This window comes from Lupinus angustifolius, chromosome LG15, assembly GCF_001865875.1.
Source record: "Lupinus angustifolius cultivar Tanjil chromosome LG15, LupAngTanjil_v1.0, whole genome shotgun sequence".
NCBI classification, from domain to species: Eukaryota; Viridiplantae; Streptophyta; class Magnoliopsida; order Fabales; family Fabaceae; genus Lupinus; species Lupinus angustifolius.
In genome coordinates, this window is record NC_032023.1 from 18,485,721 (window position 1) to 18,511,172 (window position 25,452).

At 31.9% G+C, this 25,452-nt stretch overlaps 2 protein-coding genes across 2 annotated transcripts in view; one reads left to right on the plus strand and one right to left on the minus strand.

Annotated features, from left to right (window-relative positions):
- Window positions 1–7,324, plus strand: part of LOC109328126 — a 16,271-nt gene extending 8,947 nt beyond the window's left edge. The window contains exons 11-27 of the mRNA XM_019561426.1: window positions 162–275; window positions 374–619; window positions 982–1,029; window positions 1,113–1,259; window positions 1,930–2,091; window positions 2,208–2,270; window positions 2,732–2,842; window positions 2,946–3,029; window positions 3,121–3,168; window positions 3,867–3,941; window positions 4,210–4,305; window positions 4,818–4,898; window positions 4,975–5,046; window positions 5,922–5,966; window positions 6,046–6,129; window positions 6,211–6,314; window positions 6,812–7,324. Of these exons, the coding sequence (XP_019416971.1) occupies window positions 162–275; window positions 374–619; window positions 982–1,029; window positions 1,113–1,259; window positions 1,930–2,091; window positions 2,208–2,270; window positions 2,732–2,842; window positions 2,946–3,029; window positions 3,121–3,168; window positions 3,867–3,941; window positions 4,210–4,305; window positions 4,818–4,898; window positions 4,975–5,046; window positions 5,922–5,966; window positions 6,046–6,129; window positions 6,211–6,314; window positions 6,812–6,926 (1,695 nt within the window). The 3' untranslated portion in view covers window positions 6,927–7,324. The remainder of the gene's footprint in view (window positions 1–161; window positions 276–373; window positions 620–981; window positions 1,030–1,112; window positions 1,260–1,929; window positions 2,092–2,207; window positions 2,271–2,731; window positions 2,843–2,945; window positions 3,030–3,120; window positions 3,169–3,866; window positions 3,942–4,209; window positions 4,306–4,817; window positions 4,899–4,974; window positions 5,047–5,921; window positions 5,967–6,045; window positions 6,130–6,210; window positions 6,315–6,811) is intronic.
- Window positions 9,045–12,012, minus strand: LOC109328127 (probable beta-1,4-xylosyltransferase IRX9H). Its single transcript, XM_019561428.1, has 4 exons — window positions 10,962–12,012; window positions 9,965–10,214; window positions 9,625–9,828; window positions 9,045–9,407 (listed from the first exon to the last, which is right to left on the minus strand). Exons 1-3 carry the CDS (start codon window positions 11,747–11,749, stop codon window positions 9,658–9,660), a joined length of 1,209 nt encoding a protein of 402 aa, XP_019416973.1. The 5' UTR covers window positions 11,750–12,012; the 3' UTR covers window positions 9,045–9,407; window positions 9,625–9,657.

Genomic DNA, 25,452 nt, shown 5'->3' on the forward strand with positions numbered 1-25,452 from the left:
AGTCATTATATATGGTTCATAACTCATATACCCAATTTTTAATGGTTATGACTGATGATGGAATATTATCATTTTATTTACAGATATGACTCTTAGAATTTGTTTCTGTTAATTAGTTATGTTTAAATAATTCTAACATGTCACTTCTCATGGATTTGTAGGGCCATGAACTTGTAATGCATGTTTTGTATCATCTGCACTCCCTCATGACATTGGACTCAGCTGGATGCTCTTCATCTTCTGGTGTTTTGTATGAGAATTTTCTCTTGGGAGTGGTAGGCAATAATTGGTTGCTTAGTCTTATTTAATGAAAAATCTCTATTTTGAAATTAATTTCTTTCTTAAAAATCTCAGATTTACTCATTGCTTGTAGGCCAAATCTCTATTGGAATCTTTTCCAGCTTCAGACAAGTCTTTTAGTAGACTTCTTGGTGAAGTCCCACTTTTGCCAGAATCTGCCTTGACGATTTTGAATGATCTTTGCTACTCTGACATTATTGATCATGATGGAAAAATTATTCGTGATATTGAACGTGTAACTCAAGGTCTTGGTGCCATATGGAGTTTAATTTTAGGCCGTCCACAAAATCGTCAAGCCTGCTTAGGAATAGCATTGAAGGTAGCTTGTAATTCACGAGCCTCCTTTTGGATAATATTTGTGTCATTTGGACAAGAAAACGTTTCATGTAGCTTCATCAGTCTTACCTTAGAATATGTACTTTGTGTCTGTCTAGCTTAAAATTGTTCTAGTTGTATATTGTAAAACCAATGTCTAGCTTAAACGATTGTACTAAAAGTTAACATTGATGATTTGGTGTATTGGGTAAGATTTTAGTGTTGAGTAGCTATTCCTTGTAATTTTGCTTATCGTAGTGATATCATTGCTTCATTCATGAACTATAATTTCCTATAGGTCAAGCCATATTAAATTCCATGTCTTTCCAATGTCTAACGTATTTGACTTACTATTTACTATTGCAGTGTGCTGTCCACTCACAGGATGAGATTCGTGCAAAAGCTATTCGGCTGGTATGAACTATTAAAGCTTATGGTTGTACAAAATCTAACCGACCGTTAATTAATAATATAACCAATTTTTGTGTGTTGTATAGGTGACAAACAAGCTCTTTCAGCTTAGCTACATATCAGAAGATGTTGAGAAATTTGCAACAAATATGCTTCTTTCTGCTGTACAGCATGAGGTTTCTGATACTGGTCTTTTGCAATCTGGGCGTACTGCACAAAATGCTGAGGCAGAGGTGTTAAACTTGTTTTATTTCAACTATCCCTTTTTTATTGTTTCTCTAAGCAATATTTCTCGCAATGACTGCTATCAGAGCTGGAGAGTTCCATACTATAGTAATCTGATTATTTTATTCGATTCCCTTCCTGCAGCTAACCTGTTTCACATAATATATTTATTTGGTAAAATTTTCACAGCAATGTTGTTTCATGAAATTGTGATAGAATATCAAGCAATTATGTTTTTATTTTTTCTTAGGTTTTGCTAAGAAATGCCTTTAATACCCAAAGGGCATTTTTAAGGATTCAAGAAATAGAGACTTTGCATTTGAAATCATAACTTTTAAATTTTCAAGATATTTAATGTCACTTTCCAATGCGAAGTTTACATTTCTTGAATCCTTAAACAATGCTGTGAGAGCACTTGTTAGCATTCTCCTTTTTTTTATTTTATCATTCAGTTTTTACTCTTAACACACGAGTTTTGTAAGATTATGTGACAGTTTGTATTAGTTTTAAACAAAATTGTTTTTAACATGGTTTGAATACCAATTAGATGTAAATCATACAGTGCCTATTTATTTATCTGTATGTGTTTGTTTAATGTGCTTTGATACTGCGCCACTTAATGGGATATAGTTTAGTAAATTGATGACTGATAGTGGGATACTTGATGTTATTTTATAGGTTGAAAGTATGGAAATAAGTGGCACATCAAAAGTTCCAGAGTCCACAATTTCTGAAAATGAGTCTGCTAGAGTTGCTAAATCAATGCCTCAAAGTGTTCCATCTATATCATTCTCTGATGCTCAACGCTTGATATCTTTGTTTTTTGCACTATGTACAAAGGTGTATTTTACATATGCATCACATAAAGCTTAGAACATGACAATGACTATGTTGATGATTACTTTTCATATGTTTGGTATCACTGAGTTACTGATGCAGTTTTAATATCGTTGCAGAAACCCAGTCTTCTCTGGATTGTATTCAATGTCTATTGGCAAGCCCCAAAAACTGTAAAGCAGGTCTTATTTTGTTAATTATGTATTAATGTTAGTTTAGTGACATTATAGTATGATACAGCGAATCTTTTGACTATATGTAATGTTCACACATAGGAGCTAAGAGTCTTCTTAAATCTAAAAAGTTTGCCTGGTATGTGGAGAAGAGTAATATACTTTGACAAAAAAACTGTGGTATAAGACTGAGAGACTATACCTGAATTATCCTCTCTGATCCAATTATATATTTGTTAGCATATTAAATCCAAGTTTAGGTTTACTCATAATTATGTGGGACAACATACAAATGTAACTATTTGTTTCACGATGAAAAATGAATGTCATAAAAGGTCACCACTTTAAATCATATCATTAAAGAGTTTTTACCTTTAACCTATTTCGTTGTGATTTTACTTTTCTGTTGTTATTGGAATTTGTATGTCTTTCTTTAATGTTTCTGACTTTCTGAACTTATGTTTTTGCAGGCTTTTCATCGCCACATTCCTATTCTTGTTAGGGCGTTAGGGCAATCTCATTCTGAATTGCTCCAAATTATATCTGATCCACCACGAGGAAGTGAAAATCTTCTGACACTGGTAGCATCCTGTTCTCATTGCTGACAATAGCTTATTTTGTTCCATCATTGAAGGTTTAATATAGTATGTATATGATGTAAAAGCTGATTTTGTTTTCGTGAAGGTACTGCAAATACTAACCCAAGAGACGACACCTTCCCCTGATTTGATATCTACTGTTAAACATCTATATGAGACAAAACTTAGGGTATGCCTTTCAGCTGAAAGCTTTGTAAAAATGTCCACCGATCATTAGATTTTTGACCTGTTTTCTTATCTGCGCTGATTCTCCATTGCAGGATGTTACCATTCTTGTTCCCTTGCTGTCATCACTTTCTAAAAAGGAGGTAAAATTGCTAACTTTTTTTCTTTCTATATATTTCTAAAGAGTAGCATGCACTCCATTTTATATTAATGTTACGAGTGCTTTTCTTCCCATATTGGTTTAGTTATTTGTCAGTGTAGGCAATCTTCCGGTTTCTTCTTAGGTCTGAAGATGTTAGATCGATCATTTTTTTTATTTTTATGATCGATAAAGTAAGAATGCTTGCAATTACCAAATTCCATCCACATCCTTGATAAAGCATGTGTGACTAGAAAATTTGGTGACTGATAAAGTAGCATGATTCAGGGTTCTGTCCAAAAGGGTTTGTAAATTATGAGATGAAAAGTTATGAGTATACTATTTGTCGCATTGGTCGGCTGATAAGGTTCTCAAGTCTCAACAACATGCTTCCTTTCACTTGGTATTTACTGCTTAGTTAATTGAGATAGTGAGATAATCTTTGTCCAAACTCGAATCTAATTCAGTAGGTAGTATTTATTCTTCAACTTATAACATTAAGAATGTTTGGTTTTCAAACCATTATTTTTTGAACAAAGGAAATTAAGTTATGTCGACATGTTTTAAGATGCCATGTATCATCTGGTTCAGCATCAGTATGAGTGGTCTTAAACACTATGCTGTTTATGACGATTTGTTACCTGGGATATCCTATGATGTATCAGAGGCATACGTTTTTACTTTAATTGTTTATGGTTGCAGGTTTTACCAATATTTCCTCGGCTTGTGGACCTTCCACTGGAAAAGTTTCAAAGAGCACTTGCTCTCATACTGCAGGTATAAGTGAATTCTCAAGCTGGATTTACATATATGTCTTTTGTGCTTATTATACCTTGTGTCTGGGGCATTGGTTGCATTATAGTCACATGCCACTGTTCCATATATCAGTTTCCTTTTCCGTACATAGGAGGAATCTATATCTAGGTTAGCCTCAATAAAAAGTGAACTTTTAAATGCAAAATTTGTTCCAACTGCTAGTTCTTATATTCTTGATCTTTCACCTTTAGTTCTAGATATGCTAAGTATTCAAAGATGTCAATGGCAGGGTTCAGCTCATACAGGTCCAGCTTTAACACCTGTAGAGGTATTGGTTGCTATACATGGAATTGTTCCTGAGAAAGACGGCCTTGCACTTAAGAAGGCATGTATCTTATCATTTTATATAACTGAGGCTGAATAAAATATATTCCTTTTATGAAAATTTTTACAAGTTTTTAGACATGCATTACTATGCCCAGAAATTAAAAATACCTTTTGCTATTCTTAAACTACCTTGTGCTCTCTTTGTAGCATTGTTTAGACACAATGCAATCATTATTATTGTTCTTGTATTACCTGTTAAAAGCTGTTAAAAGATCTATTTTCAGTGTTATTCTAATATAATGCAATCTCCACTCCTGTCTTGTCCACGAAATCTCTAGCCTAATTGTATTCTGTGATTTAGAATGAAGCTTTGATTTAATTTGTCTCGGATCTTCGCCACAACTAATCCTATTATTTTTCCTTAGTTACGATACTGTTTACCTAACCACAGTCTGATTGACTGCATGTTCTTATTCATTGAAGTTAGTTGCATAACCTTTGTTGTATCAACTGTTTAAAAAACCTTAAAGCCGTAGTCTTAACTTTTGAATTATTGGTTTACACTAACAGATAACTGATGCTTGCTCGGCTTGTTTTGAGCAACGTACAGTGTTCACACAGCAGGTTCTGGCAAAGGCATTGAACCAGATGGTAAGGAGATTCAACATGTCCTTGCACAATACAAATGTACTTCAGTTATTTTATGCCTTTTTTTTTTAAATTTCAGGTTGATCAAAGTCCGCTGCCTCTGCTTTTCATGAGAACGGTTATTCAGGCCATTGATGCTTTTCCTACAATGGTAAATTTCTTTTGAATTTTGTAGTGTTCATGCATTTCTGTTTCTGTTAGTTCATTTGTCTAGTGTTAAGATATTACGAAGTTGCATTCTTTTTAGATGATGCATTGAACACATTAGATTATGATGTTATATCTTCAATTTCTTCATTCTTTATTCTTTAGTTGCATCTCCATTCTTGTAGAATTTTTTTGTGGATATATGTTTCCGAAGTAGAAGCTAGAGCAGAAACAAGAGTATATAGTATCTGTATTTGAGAGATTTTTTGTTGATGTGTCTTGTGATACTTGTTATCTTTATTCTCAAGGAAAAAGCTGCCTTGACTGGCAGGTGTCTGTTAATCCACTTTTCTTCTTCTATAATTGTTTCATTGTGAATGCCATATCCTCAGATTGAAGCTCCTGAAGCCACTTTTCCAGCATCATTGCATAGACATTAGAATTTTCTGGCTATTACTAGTCTTCATGATTAATATTATATTTAGAGTATAGCATATAGTTTGAGCAAAGATTTAACATAATACCAAGTTTAACCTGCATTCTTCTTAGGGTAGCAGTGTGGCACAGAGTAGTCAATAGCATGTTATAGTGCAGCAATCACGCCAGAGCGGCCCGTTGCTGCTTCAAGCGACTTGTAGTGTCATGTTTTCATTTTCAAAGGCAACCTAGCCTTTTTGTTGCCTAGATATTCAAAAACTTGGAGGGATTTATCCCTCCTCACTCGATAACCAATAATAATAGTATTTTTGTTTGATCTTTGTTGTTTGGATATACGTGACATTAACATATGTAGCAAATGAGGTTTCCACGTTTAATTTCTGAATGAGATGGAAATATTCTACTTATATTTACGTTTTAATATTGATGTTCTGTTTTCAGGTTGATTTTGTTATGGAGATACTCTCGAAACTTGTGACTAAACAGGTATGCTTTCTGATTCAGCTAATTCATCTAAGACTTTTGGACAGCTGATGCCTGATGTTAAACTTTATGATGAGTGCAGGTGTGGCGTATGCCAAAACTATGGGCAGGTTTCTTAAAATGTGTATATCAGACGCAGCCACATTCTTTTCATGTATTGTTACAGGTACTGCATTCTCAACTTATATAGCATTTTGTTATTTTGTTATACTTGGATGTTAACCTTTTTTTTGCATTCTGCTTGCAGTTGCCACCTCCACAACTGGAAAGTGCTCTCAACAAGCATGCTTATCTCAGAGGTCCTCTTGCTTCTTATGCCAACCAACCAACTGTGAAATCTTCACTCCCGAGGTAAGATCTTCAGATATGTTTTTTTTTCCATGGGGGGTGTTGCATCCATCAGGGTGTACTGGGAAAAAATCATTCTTGAAATTAGAATTTGATCTTTGTAGATGTAATTTGGTCCTAGGAAACAAAAGAAATTTATTTAAGAAAATGAGGGCCTTTTTGGAACTTTAAATCCAATACCAAAGGAGGGATACAGCTCAAATGTTCCTATAGTTTGTTCTTTACTGACACCGTGAAATATGTAAAAATATTGTTTGGGTTTTATTCCTTAAGTAGAAAATATGTATGTTGAGGTACCAAAAGTTATAGAGCATAAAGACATAAGATCTGATTTAAACTACTATACTTTTTCTGTTAACACTAGGGTCAATCAATATTGATGTACAATGCATACTAATACTTTATAGTTTCAGATTCTCCTTTGCAATTTACATCATGTATTTAAGTTAGATCAAAATTTCTTTTGTAATTTAGCTAAAATCACATGTACCCATGTACAGATCAACTTTAGCAGTTCTTGGTCTAGCAAATGAAACCCATGTACAGCAACACTTATCAACTTCATTGCACCCTTCTGACACAAATTCTGCAGTTCGCGGTGCAACTCTGATGTAATAGTCAAGTGACTAGAGGAGTGAGCTTAGTAACTGGCTTGATTCAAAATATTTTTGAGCAGATTGTTCAATTTTCCATGGTTTCCAGCCACCCAAAGAGAAGATACAGGAATAAGCATTTTATACAGTGATGGCCCTTCGAACCTGAATACTGGTTTATCAGGGGCATGATTCCACACTTATATATCAAGTTGCGAAGAATGAAGCTCATTGCAATATTCCAGGAAATCTACTCATCCTGCATACACGATTATTGTAGCATAGTTGCATTTTTTCTAATTCTATTCCCATGTAATATCCATTCAATTTTGTTGATGACCAATACTGATTTAGGTGTGGCTACGTAATCCTATTCGCCCGAGGTCTTTATAATGCGGATAATGCTAAAAATCATTTCTTCCTACAACCCCTTTCCTAAAAGCAAATTGGAATAGTGCTAGCATCAAAATCATAACAGTTATATTTATACAATTAAGCAAACAAATTTGTTGCATTCTCGTTTTACTTTGTCCAAGTTGATAGGGAAGCTTATAAGCATTGATGGACAAAGCGAAAGGAGAGTGTCAACTTGAGTAAAGTGAATGTTTGTGAAAATCTATTATCTCCAAAACATAAGGGTTCCTCTGCTAAACCATCACCTTTTCAGTATATGCTAAACATGAGGTTTTGGGGTTGGGTTGCACTTCGGTTAATGATTTTCCAATTTCGTGTATGTTATTTCCATGATCCTAGTCTTTATAATTAAGTGAAGGTTTTAGGGTTGGGTTTATTTAAGTGTGAAGTCTCACATTGGATATGCAAGGAGGAGTGAAAGAGTTTATAAGAAAGAAATGCTCATGGAATTAATGCCTTAAGGTTTTGGTTCAAGACATGGTGTCTCACTTGTGACTCTTCACTCTTCCCATATCCATGTAATAATGGAACTCCCTGGTGGTTGGAGGCTCCCCGGTCGTAATGTGGTCCAATAGTCTTCATAATTAAGTGAAGGATTGGCCCCTCTTGGTCCAGCCATGAACACGTACAATGTATCCAATTTGGAGGATCAGCACTTGATCTTGCATATTCAAGAGGTAGTCAGTTTGTTGGTGGAAAATAATGGAGGAAGGTGAACTGATGCATGAAGACAGACAGGGTTCACTAGTCGTTTGATCATACCAAAGCTTGTGCTAGAGGAAGGTGATCTGATATGAAGAAAGCCGGATGAATGAAATTGAAGATAACAATACATTTAACTATTTGGATTATATGCAGTATTAGTCGCAAAATTAGTATTTCAATAATCCATTGCTTTAATGTATTCAAAATTTGTTGGAATTTTAATATTTTCTGAAAATGCTTGTTAGAGTACCTATGGTGGTGACAAAAATTCAGTTCATAGTCAAATAAGAACATTCTTCTTCCAATTTCACTATTGGAGAAGAACCATTCTTAAGCTTATTTCACAATAGTAAACAAAATAGGCACTATTCTTATAGTTAATGCATCATTAAAAAATGAAAAAAATTGTTAGAAGAGAGAGAAGAGATCAACATTAAATAAAATAAAAGTGAAGATAAATGCAGGTAAGTTTGTAAGGTCCATTTAAAAACAGAAAGAGTTGCACTATTAGAGGTGATTTTGGCTTGAATTATTTAAATTGTTGGAATGTATCAACAAATATAAAATAATCAATGAGATCCATTTAAGAACGAAAAGTGAGTTGTAGTGGGTACTCTTAGGATAATATGTTCTGTTTTGAGTTGCATAAGAAAACTAGTATAGAAACTGGCACCATTTCTTTTCTATATGTTTGAGTGGTTCGAAATTACTAATAGCAACACCAACTGACTTTTTTACCATACTGGCCTATTTATTCCTTTGGCATTTGTCCTCTTAAAAAGTAAACTAAATACTTACCTGATATCAGTATTCAAATGCTATAAATATCCAGATTCAGATGCTTTCAACTGCTTAGTATATTATGATTCAAATGACGTGGAAAATTTTTCCTTTATGATCAACAAGCTAGACAGCAACTTTTCCGTATATCCAAAATTAAGAAAGTATTGCAAGAATTCCACGAATTGAAAGAAAGAAAGGAACAGGAAGAGTTACTGACAGCAAATTTTGCTGCAAGGACTTAATCAGAAATACTGTCGATCGGCATCAAATTAGTCCTCAAAGAAACATCCATTGTATACATAGTTGCATATAATGTTGAAAAATTAAGCAATTTAATATGATAAACTACCTCCTCTTCCTTTCCTTTTCTCTCTTCTAGAAGAATCTTTGTATCTATTCAAAGAAGTAAGCAACAATCTTTACAACAACAAAAGTTTGCCTCTGCAAGTAACTTTTTGTGCAAGAGAATTCTGCTAGTAACAAAATCAGTAACCTGTTCCTGTCTTGCCGGACAACATAATGCATTACAGCATTAGAGCCAGTGGTGGCTAACTGATGCGCCCATCTATTCAGTGATGAACAAATACCAAATATGTGCAAACTGTCATGAATGAAGTAAATTTAATTTTGGTTTCCAATGAGATTAAAGCTATAAAACCATACAGAGAAAATCCATAAATTACGTAATAAACTTGGTCATGATATTCACATTTTCTGTATTAATAAGATAAGAGTTTAGGGTGCATGGCATTGTGCATCTGCTTAAGAATTATATATATGATTCAATATGCCGTATTACAAAATCAAATAGATCATACCTATCACGTACTCTCGATAGAACTGGTGGAGGATTACTTGGCGGGGAAGACAGCATCTAAGTTTTTTTGTAGCAGCCAACCCTTTGGATAAACAACATTATGTGAATCCAAATGGAGATGCCAATTTATTATATTGGAACAACCAGGAGGTGAACCTTCCATGTGACTCTCATCTTCCACCAATTGTTCTATAAAGGTGGTCTCCTGTCAAATGAATGGTAATCTCAATTGCTGGTTATAAGATTTGCAGATGAAATTAACCAATAAGATATGAAAAGTGAGGAGATCTGAACATATTAATAAGGCGAGGCAGACTAAAAAGTAAAGATAGGAGGTATACTTGAAAACCCTCCTTCACCGTGTCCAACTGTCGAATAGGATTTGAGGTAGGGCGCCGCCATGTCTTTGGATCCCACAAAATTGTGCTGTTAAAAGCAAATCCAGACATATCAACATGAAACCTACGAAGCCTTTTACTTTTCTCATTTGTGTGCCATCCAATCACTTGGCTTCCATTGCATACGGGACCTTCCAAAATAGCCTTGTTCTTGCTTGGTGCAAGCATGGCAACAGTCCAAGTACCAAAGCCACTATAAAACCATTTAAACATATCAACATAGAAGTTTAAAAATAGTAATCGGAGGACACAATTCATAAAGGCAAAATTGAACATATAAAAGCTTATTCAGGTACAAAAATGGCCAACAAAACAGAATGATTGAACAAAAACATTATAATTATATGTTTCACGGGCAGAAAAAACACTGAAACTTCAGAATTCCAAATACTAAAATACATTTAATCATGAAATAGCTGTTTGCCAATACAACTTTCATCAGATCTAGTGGATTAAAGGCTGTTGGCAACTAAACAGAGTCATATATGTTTATGGATTTAAATACTTTAATTTGCATCTACCATCCCCAAGACCCCACTAGGTGGAAACCCGTGCTGCCGTGCACTAAAACATTATAATTATATGTATTTTTGGAGGTTCGCAGCTTGCAATTACATAGTCGAGCTTGTGCCTTTTGTTTGATACTCTCTTTTTCCTTTTATACACTAGACATTACTTCTAATATACATCTAACTTGTTTGATTGTACTCTTGCATCTCAATCTTCTATGTCCCAGCTTTATTATAACAACCAAAAACAAAACGTAGGAACACTACTTGGTATGTGGTTTCTTGAATACACGATCTACGACAAACATAAAACAAAACTCATATGTTCTTGTCCTTCCTGTTATTAAAGCTACCTAAATATGGATCATATGCACCTATCAATACAAAAAAGAATCAAATTAACACTTTGAACAAAAAGATGATAAATGTACCTTATGTGTCTCAATGTCTCAAACAACTGTAGGGAATATATATTATCATCATCTGCAAAGTAAACAATGCCATTAAGTCGATGATGTTCGATGTGTTCCAACGCGGTATTCCTCTGATGAACCCCTCTATCCTTCACATCAGTGGAATTCTTAGTACAAACCAAATGCCTATACATTACACCACTTTTCCTCAACAATTCAGCGGTCTCCATTGAAGCCGGATTCATTTCAACCACAATCCAGAGAACCGGAGGAGGAATCAAACGGAGCACCTGACCCAACCGGTTCATGAAATAAGCCTGAAACGCGCGGTTGTAGGTCGGAGTAACGATAATTAACTGCTTTCTCGGTGCGAAATCGAATCTGAAATTAGTAACTGCCTCGGAGATGTGATTCTCTGCAGTCAATCTCACTGGATCAATTGTGAAACCGGTTTCATCGTCCCTAGGCAATTGAGCTTTGTTGGAAGTTGTGGTGGCGCGTGGTGTATTGATCTCTATGTCGTCGTTAACTGCCACGTGGCCGAACGGGAACATGCCTAGTAAGAAACCGACGAAGAAAAATAGCAAGCAACGAAAGAGAGTTTTTCTCCACTGGCCTTTCCGGCCGTATCGTTTAGCGAACGCGCCGGCTACGCGCGCGAGCAGCGCGTGTAACGGAGAGGTCAATTTGGAGTAATTGTTGCTGTTTGGGGAGAATTTGTGAGAAGGGGAAGAAACTGAAACGACGCCGTTGTGGTGGTGGCGATCGTGATACGCCGGTGACAGAGTCCTACGAAATGAAGCCATTAATAATTTAAAAAAGAAAATAGAAACTATATTGAAAGGGTTAAGTTAAGAAAGGGACAACGTTTTGCATAAGAAAAAAGAAGCATAAGATGGAAGAGTAATTTGAATGGGAGAAAAATCGAAAACCCTAGAAAGCAAGAGAATGAAGTTGAGAATTGAGGGAGCATAGAAGGAGAGATCTAAGTTGAAGAGTATTTTAACAAGGTGGTAATAATGGTGAGTGGTGTGTTCTTTCTGGGTTGGTTCTTGACTATTCAAGGCTACTAGTACTAGCCATGGCTAGGACCTATGGGGTTTCCTTGTGGTTTTTGGGCTGGTCCAACTATTTTGTGGGAATGTTTTAGGCCTCTTCATGTGGGTCCTCTTAGGTCAATTCTTATAGGGTATAGTTGACTGCTTCACGTTTCTTCTCTTTATTTATAACTTTTCTGTTTCATAATCTCGTATACGATTATAAAATGGAATTTAACTAAATTTTTTGTTTCCCACATGTATCATCGTATCGGAAATAATCATGTCTGAGTCGAGAACATTCATAGATATGTTGAACTGAGTAATCATACCTTCTAATTATTTAGAAGCCAATAAAGTTCATTTAAGATAATTGGAAGGTATAACATGAAGAAAAATGGATATATTTGCTATAGACTGGTTAAATATAATAAGATATCAATCAAGATTAGCTAATGAATGATGCACATTCTCTAGTTTGTTTAGTTTCCATTCAATTTCATGGTTGATAAGTGCGTCATCATGCCTTCTTTTTTGTATATACTTTATAATAATTAAAAAAAGACATTGCTTTGAATACAAAATTATGCTAGGAATAAGGGGTGTGGGATATCATTTTCAGATTTTTTTTAGTTTGAATTTGGTTTGAGTGTAAAAATGCGTGAAAGTTATGTGGATAAATTTTCAATATATTAAGTTTGCCAAGAAAAAAATGTATATATTTATAAATTTTATATATTTTTACCATATTATTCACAATTTATGATTAATTATTATTTACTTTTCAAAATGTAAATAAACATACTAATTATACATTAATTTTTATATTAACAATGTATAAATATTACATGGATGAGATATACTCATATATGACAGTAATAATAAGTATGAAAAGAAAGAGAAAGGAATGGAGCACTTAAAGGCTTCAACTCAGGAATACTCGTATATATGATTCAAAGCTTAACATGGAAATAAAAAATAAAGAAAATAAGTATTAAATACCATGCACCTTTTTGCTGACACTCCTGGGTCCTCACCTCTACCCAAGAACATTGTAAGGAAGTTTGTGACCGCATTTTGGTGTTTACGTTCGTTGTGTTTTATTTATAAGCCCCTAAGCGTGATGCAACTATAAATTATTCTTTACCCATGCATTTTGTTTTAATATAGTTAAATTACCAACAGTTATGCAACTATAAGCACATAAATATCGTGTTTAATTAACAACAGTAAAAAAATATTACTCATACATTTTGTTTTAATCAATTTGTAGGTTGTTGGTATAAGCTAAATAAAGGAAGATAATAAGCTCAGTGAGTAGTGAGTAGTGACCATTGAAAGGTGTGAGAGGGTTGACGGTCGTATATTGGTCAAAACTAAGTTATAGTCCAATTTACGGGAGAATTGTTTAGGCCCAACCAATATTTCTATTGGGCCCAACCAATATTTCTATTGGGCCCAACAGCTGGCTTAATAAGAGTATTTAATCACATTATATTTTGTGGAAGGACCTTAACACCATAATAAACACGTCCATGTTCAATTGTTTTTTCACAAAATCTACTTTTGGTTTAAAATTATGAAATATTTATAACATTTTGCGTTCATTTGAAATATTTTAGCAATTCATTTTTATATATATATGTAGATTATAATTTCAAACTAGATATAAGAGACATAACTAGAACAAGGTTTAAAAGGAAGGGTCCAACTAATTGGTATGAAAGAATTTTAATTTAGTGATGGATTTAAAAATAAAAAACAGTGAGCTATTGATGAAGCAAGCAAGGATGCTTCTTAATTTAGATTGGCGTAAAAGATCCCTCCTCTCCTATTATTCTTTGTCGCAATATTTCTTTTTATACGATCTTTTATTTAATCCTTAAATAATCAAAATAAGTTTTTATTATCGCACTTTTTTATATCCATTTTGATCATCTCACTGTCGATGCTGAAGTTAGACGACATAAAAATAAAATAAAACAGTAAATACCAGAGAGGGAACGGTGACATAAAAGTTAGAAGAAAAAAAAACTGAGAAATTTTAGAGCTTCATAAAAACAAACACTAGTAATTTAGTCCAATATTGTAACATTATAAATGTACTGCAATTCTATTATTGTCTTACTCTTGAATGTTGTCTTGGCTTCTAAGATATTAGTTGGACTAGTTGATACGGATGCTATACGTACTAATGACCATAGACATGTATATGCTTCCGTATTACTCATTCCTAAGAATTTTCATTACGCATGAGACACATAACTTGGCCCAGATTACGAAGATCTATATTTTTGTCTATTTTATTTCATTTGTTAACTGAGGACAATCCATTTTAGTTATTTTTGTTGTTTTTTTATCCTTAATCGGATAAGGGATAGCATTATTCTTTTACCATTCCAACTTGAATTTTGGTCGTTTGTTGCAATGTTCCAGTGCTTCCGTGTCATAAATTGCTACGTGAGCACGTGCAGAGTGTTTAAACAAACAGTACATGACACAAAAACCATTTCATCTTCTGGTCAAGGGTACTCTCCTAAGGACAATAATAGTTTAATTTAAAGTGAATTTAAGTTTAAAGTAGGTGAAATTGTAATAACCTAAAGTGTATTGTCATGTGTAAGGTAGATTACATTTACTCTTTCATCTTGTTAATGTTTAAGAAACATTACCCAAGCTTTTGTTGTTTGAATAAGTGAACCAAAGGGGTTAAAACAAAATTAAAAATACTAGTAATATTTGAACCAAGCTGTTAGTTTTTAAGAGAAGTTAGGGGATAAATAACAATAATAGAACGAGAAAACAAAATGTATACCTTATGTCCTTAAATTTTGGGCAAACTTATTAGTTTTTTATTCAAATTTGTGTTAAATTTTATGTAATATTTGTTGATAAATTAATAAAAGCCTGAAAGACTTTTGAAGATAGCATGTTGTGAGGTCATTGTCATTCATGCGTAGGTGAAAATTAAATCGAAATGAATAATATCATGTATGTGTGGTGAGTCTAGAATTTGCAAACCCCACTCATCCAGGAAGAAAAAAAGATGCTTAAAATGTAATACTATTATTCTATTTCTATCTGATCACTTTGCATCTCTTTTTGATTTGTCAATGATGCTGTTACTGAATAGTTTGAATAAGTATATTTGCATAAAATTGATTGGTGTTGTAGCTTCTGGGACTTCCTTTTCTTCACTTTTCGTTATAGCACTCATTGCTGGTCAGTTATATTCGATATTTAAAAGGAAATAATTATATTCATGCTTCAAATTCAAAAGATGGCTGGCCATCCAATACAAGCCAGACATAACAGTCCAAAAACAACAACAAATGGAAACTGGTCAAATGCCACTAAAACTCATGAAATCTCAAACGACCACTACCTACTTACTACATAGGGGAGCCACTCACAATCTTTGTCATTTTCTCTTTGCTTTACTTTCACTTCAACTCAAATAAAGATATATCATCAAACCAATCATGCACGTTAAAAAACTTGTTCTTCCCCCGCCCTATAAGTTCATAGCCCTTATATTTTTTTAATACACATTTTTCTTGTTTAGAGAAAGTGAAAAGGGTTGAAGATACTTCTAGAGATTTGACTTTGGTTACTCACATTTTATATTTCTTAGCTTACCAAATGAGGCGTCTCTAACTCTAAACGACCATTACCCAGAATTGTTTTCATGGAATATGGGTACTATTAATCTTTGTCCATAAAAATCAGATAAAAATAATGTTCATAACAACATTTATATGCTCAAACTCCGTGCACATTTCTAAAAAACTGACAACATGATTAAGGTTTTATCCAACACTCAGATTGAGCAAGAAATTTGCAAAGACAATTTTGTCTAAGTATTTTTTATTGATAAAAGATATTTTTTTATTGATAAAAAAGAGAGACTATATGCACATAGAAAATAATTAAGATTGATTTTTTTTGTGAGGAATACTTATTGAGAGAGAGAACCACAAACCAAAATATATTAATATTTTACTCATATGGTGAGGAGATAACTTTAGCAGTATAAAAAAATTGAGCTAATTCATAAAAACAAATTACTTTAAATATCATATATAATGTGTTAAACTATCAATGCAGATGCTACTTCAGACCCGCTACATTTGAAGTTCTTTCATTTGACTAACTAAGTTATGTATCACCCAATCCCTCTCCCTCCTCTCTTGTCCTAAGGTAGTGGCTTAAGTGTGTGGCTTATTCCTATCATATGTCTCACGGCTTTGAATTCTAACTGTGTACTTTTAGCCATTTTTAATAATAATAAACAATTTTATTTTTAAATGGATGATATTTTCATTAATGATGCTGAACCAAATAGTCAACTAAAAAGCCATGGGTCAAAACAAGAACAATTATTGCTTTATTGTTTAAAAAGAAACAATTTGTAAGCTGAAAATTGATATTTCTATCTTTTCTAACACCCCTTTTATAACTTTTTATTTACTATTGATCAATTTCTTTTACCTGATAGATTGTAAACAATTATAAAGAAATAGAATATATTATTTAACCAATTTTCTAATTCATTGGTTTTGGAGGGAAGGCTAAAAGTATAATAAGGTTTAACACAATTGATACATTATGAAGTTTTTTGAATATGTGTTCAATTCCACAGAGTATATAAAAAGTTATGTTGTTGAAGACTAATTTATTTTGATGACTGTTACCACAATGAATGATTTAATCTTCAGTTATCTATTAGAAGTGTGTCATACACTAATCACAATGAAGTAAAAATAGAAAAAATAAATAAATATTTAATTTTTTTAATTAACATAATATATTTTCATTAATACCGGACATATTTTATGATATCTTTTGGGATAACAAATCTTTCTTTAGTTATAACACCATTGATAAAAAAAATATCTAACAAAGTTTTTGTATGGAGACATTGCTAATGAAGTAAGATGTAATCCTTTTCTATTTTTCTATACAATCTTTTAATAGTTAAGGAAATTAAAATATAAACTTAATATACGAACAAAATATCATAATACTTCACATAAATTGTTCCTAGATGTGCCAACAAATGGATGGAGGTCCTGGTTTCATTTCTAGTGGAACTGAAAAGTGAAAACATACTGAAAAAACAAATTTGTACCATGAAAAAGAAGGAGGGTGGCATAGAGTCTCTTTATAGAACACTCTACATGGACCTAAAGCCTAAAAAGCTCACATCTATTTTGCTAAACAATAACAATCTCTGATCCATGTAAATTGTAATGCAACCTGGAAGCTACATTCTCCCATAGTGTTCCTATGTGTCAGTTCCTTAAATTGGTGCAGCAGAGGGGACGAATATGACCCAACAACACAACAACCATGCAAGTAAAGAGAATCTATTTTAGAAATAGAAGAATGTTAATTAGTGCTATTATTTAAGGACAATGATTAAATAATATTAAAAATATGTTAAGGTTGTATACTTGTATTTTGAATGTGTTGGAAAGTTGTGTTTTTAATATGATGTAGTTGGCTTCTTTAAAATAGATACCAGTTTGTAAGAAACTCCTTAAGATGCATTTTCATGCCAAAGAGTTATTAGAGGACATTTCACAACCAAAATTTGCGTCATTGGTGTATTAGATATTTGAGATTGATATATAATACTACAGTTTCTGATTCTGTAAACCCTTTGTTAATTGCACTTCGCGTCAACAAGAGACGGAGAGGTGTTGGTGAACATATAAGATATATGATAGTAACACAAATTTTAAGATCATAAATAATATTAAAAAATAGTGTCTAACAATGACTATATACATAAAAAATAAAAACATATTGAAGACAAAAGACTAACTCAATTCTATATCAAGTATCATTTAAACATAATATATACTTAAAGTCACTTTCCGTTTTTTATTACTTTAATTTAGGCCATTATTACTTTAACAACTATTAACATATTGTTATTTTTGGATAATTTGGGTCATTATCACTTTAGTAACCAGGAAACTCATGTATAACTTAACCACAATAGAGCTCAAGTCAAAAAAGTTATTGAGAGATTAATTTCGGCCATGTCAAATTTTCTTCCTATGAAAATGGAGGAAACCCTAGTTTCCGTATATCCCCAAAAGCAGTAGATATAAATCACATGATCTCATTTTTGTTTCATTTTGTATTCCTATCAAATTAGAAAATATCATTTAATTAAAAAACATTTGTGAAGTTTGATTGACTAGAGATATGAGGATAAAATTTTCTTAGGACAGATGATTCTTTTTCAAAAGTAATAGTCTACTATTCTTATTTGATAAATCGTAATTTTATTAACTATGATGGCATAAATCAAATGTTGATGCAGCCTAGTTCGTTTGACTCTACCCGGCATATTTTTCACTTTTTTATGCATTAAGCCCATAGATCGCTCATTTTATCCAATATAAATGCAAGCATGAATAATGAGCAAACTATCGTAGCGATCTGGGTCAATGAGCTAAAATTGCATGCCTATGACACAAAATTCCCGAAGTCAACATAATTGCTCCCACTTGTTTACGTGCATTTAAAAAAGTTGCCAGTAACTACAGAATACCACACGATCGGCATATTCAAAAGCTGGATAGTACTTGTTCATAACCTACTCTATTGTCACTATATATGCTCTTCTTTCTTCGTCCTTTACTTGAATAATTCATCCATGTTAGAGGTTATTCTGGTCAACACGGCATAGTACTAACCTGGTCATGTATTCATTCACCAGAAACTACATGTTATACTTTTCAAGTTTTCATCTGATAGCTTTATGCTACTAGATTCTAACTCAGTAACTTTACCTTCAATTTTTTCTATAACATTAAATTTTTGTGATAATTTCACTCCAGTTCACTAGTCATTATATGTGTACAAAAGACATAAGAACACATGACCATCAATTCACAATAATCTTTAAACTTTTTGAATAAGAGATTCAATCCATGGCTAAAAAATGGCCTTTGAAGAATTAAATACAGGGAAAATTATACAGAACCTCCGTAAATTTTATGGCTTTTGGGAGTCATAAGGTGGTTCGAATCCCACCATAAAAAAAAAGTTATAAGGTGGTTTGATGATGAGAGTGAAAGAGATTAACAGTAGAGTCTCACCCACAACAAAAATACTAACAATTAATAATTGCCGATCTAAAAAAACTTTATGAATTTTACAAACACATATTTTTTGTAAATATTCTGAAAAGTAATATCTACTTTCACATTTTACTTATTGAAATTATTCTTACATCTCATCAATTACTTTTCCATAAGGACATTATTGTAAAATAAACAATTAATATTCTCTTAGAAATTATAAATGAACATATATCTTGAAAGAAAATTTTATTCTCTAAGTATACATCTTATTCAATATATTAAAGAAAACTATGTACTTTGCTTGGTAATGTGATGAGTTATTAGGCTATTAGAAAAGGAATAAGATAATAGTTATATTTTTTTTATAATTATAAGATAGTTGTTGTTATTATTATTTAGGTTATCAAATAATCAAGTGATTATTCTAACTCAATATATCCAATTCTATAATTTTCAAGACTATTAAGATGATACCACTTATATGATTACTATTTGTATCAGGGTATTTTGCAATTTCGCAGTGATTATTTTCAGAAGAGGAATCAATGAAGATGAATTTTTTTACACTAACACTCGTTTTAAAAAACACTTCACATTAAAGTTGGCGCAACAAAATGAATCATAATAGCCCAATGGAGATGCAAGCGTCTTGGTGCAGAGCTTTTCATCAATTTTATTAAACAAAGCTTTAAGTAAATCCTAATATTTAAATACCATCACATATTATTCAACCATATAATTTCACACACAAAATGTGTCCATTTATTTAATTCTTAAATTATATATCTAGTAGTACTATTTTATATAAAAAGAATACGGGTTTAAACTCGAAATATAGCGCTGGAGGTTGTGACACCGAAAAGGATTTGGTTTTCTAGAAGCAGAAAAGGTTCACGCTTGTTATGGTAATATTCTAAAAGCATGCATAGCACAAGTGGCTATAGTGGACACAGGCCATAGCAGCTCCACCATTCACTCTCGAAAAATAGCTTCTTTAGGCCACTCATTCACTACTGCACCCTATCAATTCAACAAAATAAATGGGTTGGTCTATGATAAGACATTTTTGGAGAAAAGGGGCATATATACTCATGGCCAGATTAAGGCAATTCTCTAGTTGAGTCGCTGGGAATGCATTACAAAATTCACATCAATACATGCTATGTCATTCTTTAACCCAAATTTATATCTATCATTTCCTCTTTTTTGTTGAATTCTTTAGTTTTATTCAATACCATCACATTATAGTTACGGCGGTGGCCTCATCGCTGTCACTTTTGTGCTTTAATTTTTAAAATATGTGAAAAGTGACACCTTATATGATGATGCAATTGGTGAACTATTAATCTATTAGAGAATGTCTCACAAATTTTAAGATTTTTACATAGAGATTATATTGATACATTCACATTTGATTATCATTATTATTATTTATTTTAAATAATACAATAAATGATATACTTTTTTTCTATAAACTTTTACCTCAATAAATAAAAGAAAATGAAATATGTACTCATATTATATATTATATGAGGTTGATACACTTTTATTGTATTATATATAATTGATGTTTATTCATCAATAACTCTTCAAAAAATTTTAATACAAATGAATAATTGATGATGTAGTAATTTTGTATAATATGTATATAACTTGCCAATATATCGTATGTGTGATGACCTGTGACACATATATCATTCCAATCACATATTCACATTAAGAATGTCACCGAAATTGAATCTCTGCTGAAAATAATGCATAATAATAATTATTTTCTGTTATTGATATATTGATTCTTGCTTTAAATTTCACTAGAGTAAGAGATCAATATGCTTAAAAGATTAATTTTCTTTACATGAGAGGAATGTTTTCATTTTTTCCCGTTATTAGCTCAATAAGTTTTCATTTTTTTAAAGCATGCATAGAAGATTGTTGATTTGACAAGAAAGAAAACCCTTATACTTATATATACATATAGATAGATATATAAAGTGAACCATACATTGAATTTTTTCTTCAATATATGCTAAGTATTTTTTATTATTTTATTATTACTTAACATATAGTCCTTTACAGAAAGATGTCCTAAGAAACGGATAACATAATCCTCCGAATATGGTACATATAGTACGAAAATTAAATTTGCGAAGGTGGGTTGATGTCCTTTTTCTGGCATATGAAGGGGCACCTTCATTCATGCCAATTGCTGAGTACATCTGAACCAACCTTTGCCTACACTGACCAACACATTTTGTTAGGAGAAATGATATCTATATACAAATATAGTTTTATTTCACATTTCTTATTTATCTGGTGTTAGTATGTGAATTTCAGTTATTTGAGTGACCATAAAGATAAAAGAAAAATATTATATCACCTTAATAGATTAGTCTAAAAATCATTATAATCATTAAAAAAATGGTATATATCAATTTCTCTTGGAACGTTCAATGGAACTACGCCAATTCTTTCTGCCAACCATATATCATGCATGCATGTATGTTACACGTGTGAGCTATGTTGGAAAAAGAAAAGTAGCCATACGGAAAGTGGAATCCTGCTCCTTTCAGCTATTACTATTGGACTCTGAAATAGGAGGAGATTTTTTTTTCCTGTTTATTTTAATATTTTTAAAAATAATAATTTTAAATCATATTCATTAAAACTTGATTTATGTCATGATAATCTTCATTTAGTATTAGATTATCTGGTACCGGAAAGAATCTTAATGAAAGAAATTGTTGCATAAACAACTTTCATTTCTGTTATTATATATGATGACAACCGCACCTTGCTGAAATCATCACTAGTCTAGTGGAACTTTATTTATTTTTATTCAATTTTCCTTAATTAAGGAGTGCTGTTTCACTTTATTCTTATGGTACTACATTTTCTTCTAGTAGAATGCAAGTTGTAATATTATTTTTTAATGAACTGCAAATTGTTATTTATATAGAGAGAGCATAAATGCATATAACCAAATATAGCTACATTATTTTAAAAGCTTTACCATATTTGTATGGTTTTCCGAGGAATATGTATAATGTGAATATCGAATAGGAATAGAACATTATATCTTTAGAAATGACACAAGAGATATGACTATATAGATAATTCATTTATAAAAAAAAACACTATAGATAGAAAAAATGCCCATATTTGTGATAAGACTCTGTTATAAGGGTTGCATTGCATATCCACACAATTTGTGTTGGAAACTGAAAAATGCTTGATACCCACTATAGAAAACTAAAAATGTTGATGCTGTACCACCCATTATAAAGACAATTCTTTGCCACAAATGAATAAGTAGGGACTAATACTTAAATAGATAGATAGAGATGTAGATATTATTTATATTCAAGTTGAAATATATAAAAGATAAGGTAGCTAGGATGATGAGAAGTGGTTTGATTTGAAGCACTAGGTACGGAAGAAAAGAAGGAGAAGACGACAAACTTGGCCTACGTGTTCCACTCGAAACTGCAAAAATGAGATTGGGTCTTGAACCATATGTACTCAATTCTAAGACTAAAGCTAAAGTGTTTTGTTGTAGAAAAGATGAACACACATTAAGAATCGAAGAAAACAATGGAAACAAACAAAGCTTTTATATATGCCATAACTGAGGCACGATGTTATATAGTTTTCATGTGAGATAATTGCATTTGGATCATAATTGTGGCATTTTTTTCCTGCAATGGGGCGTGATTATAATTTAAAACCTTGGTTTGCAATAGTTTTTTTTTTTAAATTGTGTGTTCATATTAGTTATCTTAGTCTTGGTGGTGGATTTAGAGAAAAAACAAATGGTGTTTGATGGTGGGGAGGTGGTAATGCAGAAACACTGTTCCCATTTTTTTTGTCATCTGAGAAGTAGACAGAGGCAATAATAGCTGGATTTTCTTTATGCAGATCCAAAAAGGGCCCCTCAAAAATACATACCCCATATATCTAAGTAATAGATTTTTTTTTGTCATAGATCTTGTCTTATACATTGTTTCACACTAACGATCATGAAATAACAACAATATTAAATTTTTAATTGATATGTCATGTTTTTATTAATACTTTGATTGATTTGGGACAAAGGTTAATACACTGTTTCGATGGGTGATCTTTGTACATCTAAGACTGTCTTCGTTTGTTTTTCTTAAACTTCCTTCTCACCTTTGTTCATGCTAATCATATATTTTCCCCTAAATCCTTCTATACCATAACAAATGAAATTTCGCCTTGTAACAAATGTTGCTTACTTTTGTATCTACAATCAATGTAAACAAAAAGAAATACAGGCATGCCAAAGGTATCACTGACACACGCATATTGACATTTTTTTCACACACCAAAGAGGGCCTCAAGCTCTGCGAATATTAACTAAACTTAAGTAAAGCATGAAATTCCCATTTGACAAAGGCTTAGTTAACACATCCCCTGAATTATTTTTTGTATGGAAAGCCATATCTCTCTTATAACACATCTCTAATGAAATTCAATCTAATATCAACATGCTTAATTCTCCATAATATACCGGATTCTTGGCCAAGTTCTATATATCAAAATGCACTAAATAAACATGTAAGAATAAGTCAATAGTAAACTTTCATATAGTATTGACTTACCCAATAGTAAATTACAAGATATGATAGCTTGTCGATCATATCTTATCTCCCTTATCCAAAACAACAACCAAGCCCTTGGTCTTTTAGATAAGTGTTATCCATTACTAGATGCTATTATACATTTTATGTAAAAAGAGAATAAATGTTTTGCAGCACTCGAGAATGATTAGCAATAATAAAATAGGTAAGATTTAGAGATTATTTTGATTTGCCATAGTTTAGTAGTTTTTATCTGCAATAGGCTCTTCTTACCCTTTTTTGTTAAGTCCATTGCTTGTATCTGGTTCATTTGCATTAAAAAAAGATGAATGTTCTGTTCCCATATATAAATGGGTATCATCTTATATAAAATTCGATAATAGAAATAATAAACCCTTATTAAAATGTTAAATTGATCTAAATATTCATTTTAAATACCTTTTGACACATTTATATTTTTTCCCTATACGTGTGTCAACTCGACAAATTTAAATATTCATTTTTTTATACTTGTGTCATTGTCTCCACTATATCCGTGTTTGTTTTGAAGCATGTTCTGTATATGTCGTACAGTTAATATGAAACAGTATTAAGAACCATATCTTTCATTTTTGCTACTGTCACACAACTCCTCCACTAGTTATTCTGCCATATGTGCGTTGTGTGTTAAAAAAAACTTATCATTTCGTAAATATAACGTTTTTTTCCCAATCACAACGTGTATAATCAATTATATATTATTACGTAGTCATGTAAAAAAGAAATGCTCATTTACCCTAAAATAAAATATTAATATACTAATATTTATTTATAAAAATATAAGTTTCATTATTGAAACATGAATTTGAAAGAAAAATTTCGACAAATAATAATCAACCTATTTCAAATTCTGATTTACTTTTCATCATTACAAATATCTCGCAAAAATCAATGATACAAAATATATCTTTATCTGAAAGTGATATAAAATATTGTCCCATATATAAAGAAAGTTATATTTTGCTAACAGAAAAATGTTTAGAAAGAAAAAACATAATTTTATATCATGCACTGTTTAATATTTTTTCATGTGTACAACTTTAATGTTGGGTTATATAGTTAGTCCCCTCTTACATTTATACTGGAATTTACTACCTCCACATATATGTAATAAATGAAACAAGTGGTCCTATTAATCAATAGAGTTAACAAGCAAGAAATGGGGAAAGAAATTAATGATGAAGCAGATAAAGAACAAGGAGGGTGAGAAGTAACAAAGTTAAACTCACAAGGCTAATTTTAATTTCCTTGTTATAACACATACATTACGATATCAAGGGTTAAGATAATGTCCATTTAGACTTAGATCCCTCGAAATTAAGATTATATATATTCAAGTCATTTAGCAATCGTAATAGTATATAACTTTCATTAAATGCACTATGATTGGGAGAGGTTTGGCCAGGAGATTTTTCCTTTACAGCTCAAATATTCCACCATTTCATTTTTTATTGTTTTATAAATAAATAATTGTAAAAGAGAAGAAAGAGAAGAATATGATACTCATGAGAAAAAGAAAGAGAGTTTTAAAATAATAAATACATGATTTAAGGCATAATTTTCCATTTATAGATGGTCAAAGTTTTGCCTTATATGGAAGGGAAGAAGAAGAAAGTTTGGTAGAAAACCGCTTTTGTTTTCCTACGGTTGAAAAACAACCGACAGCATAACCCAATCTTTCTCTCTTCACTGTGAATGGTCCTATGGAGAAGTAATTAAAGAACCACTC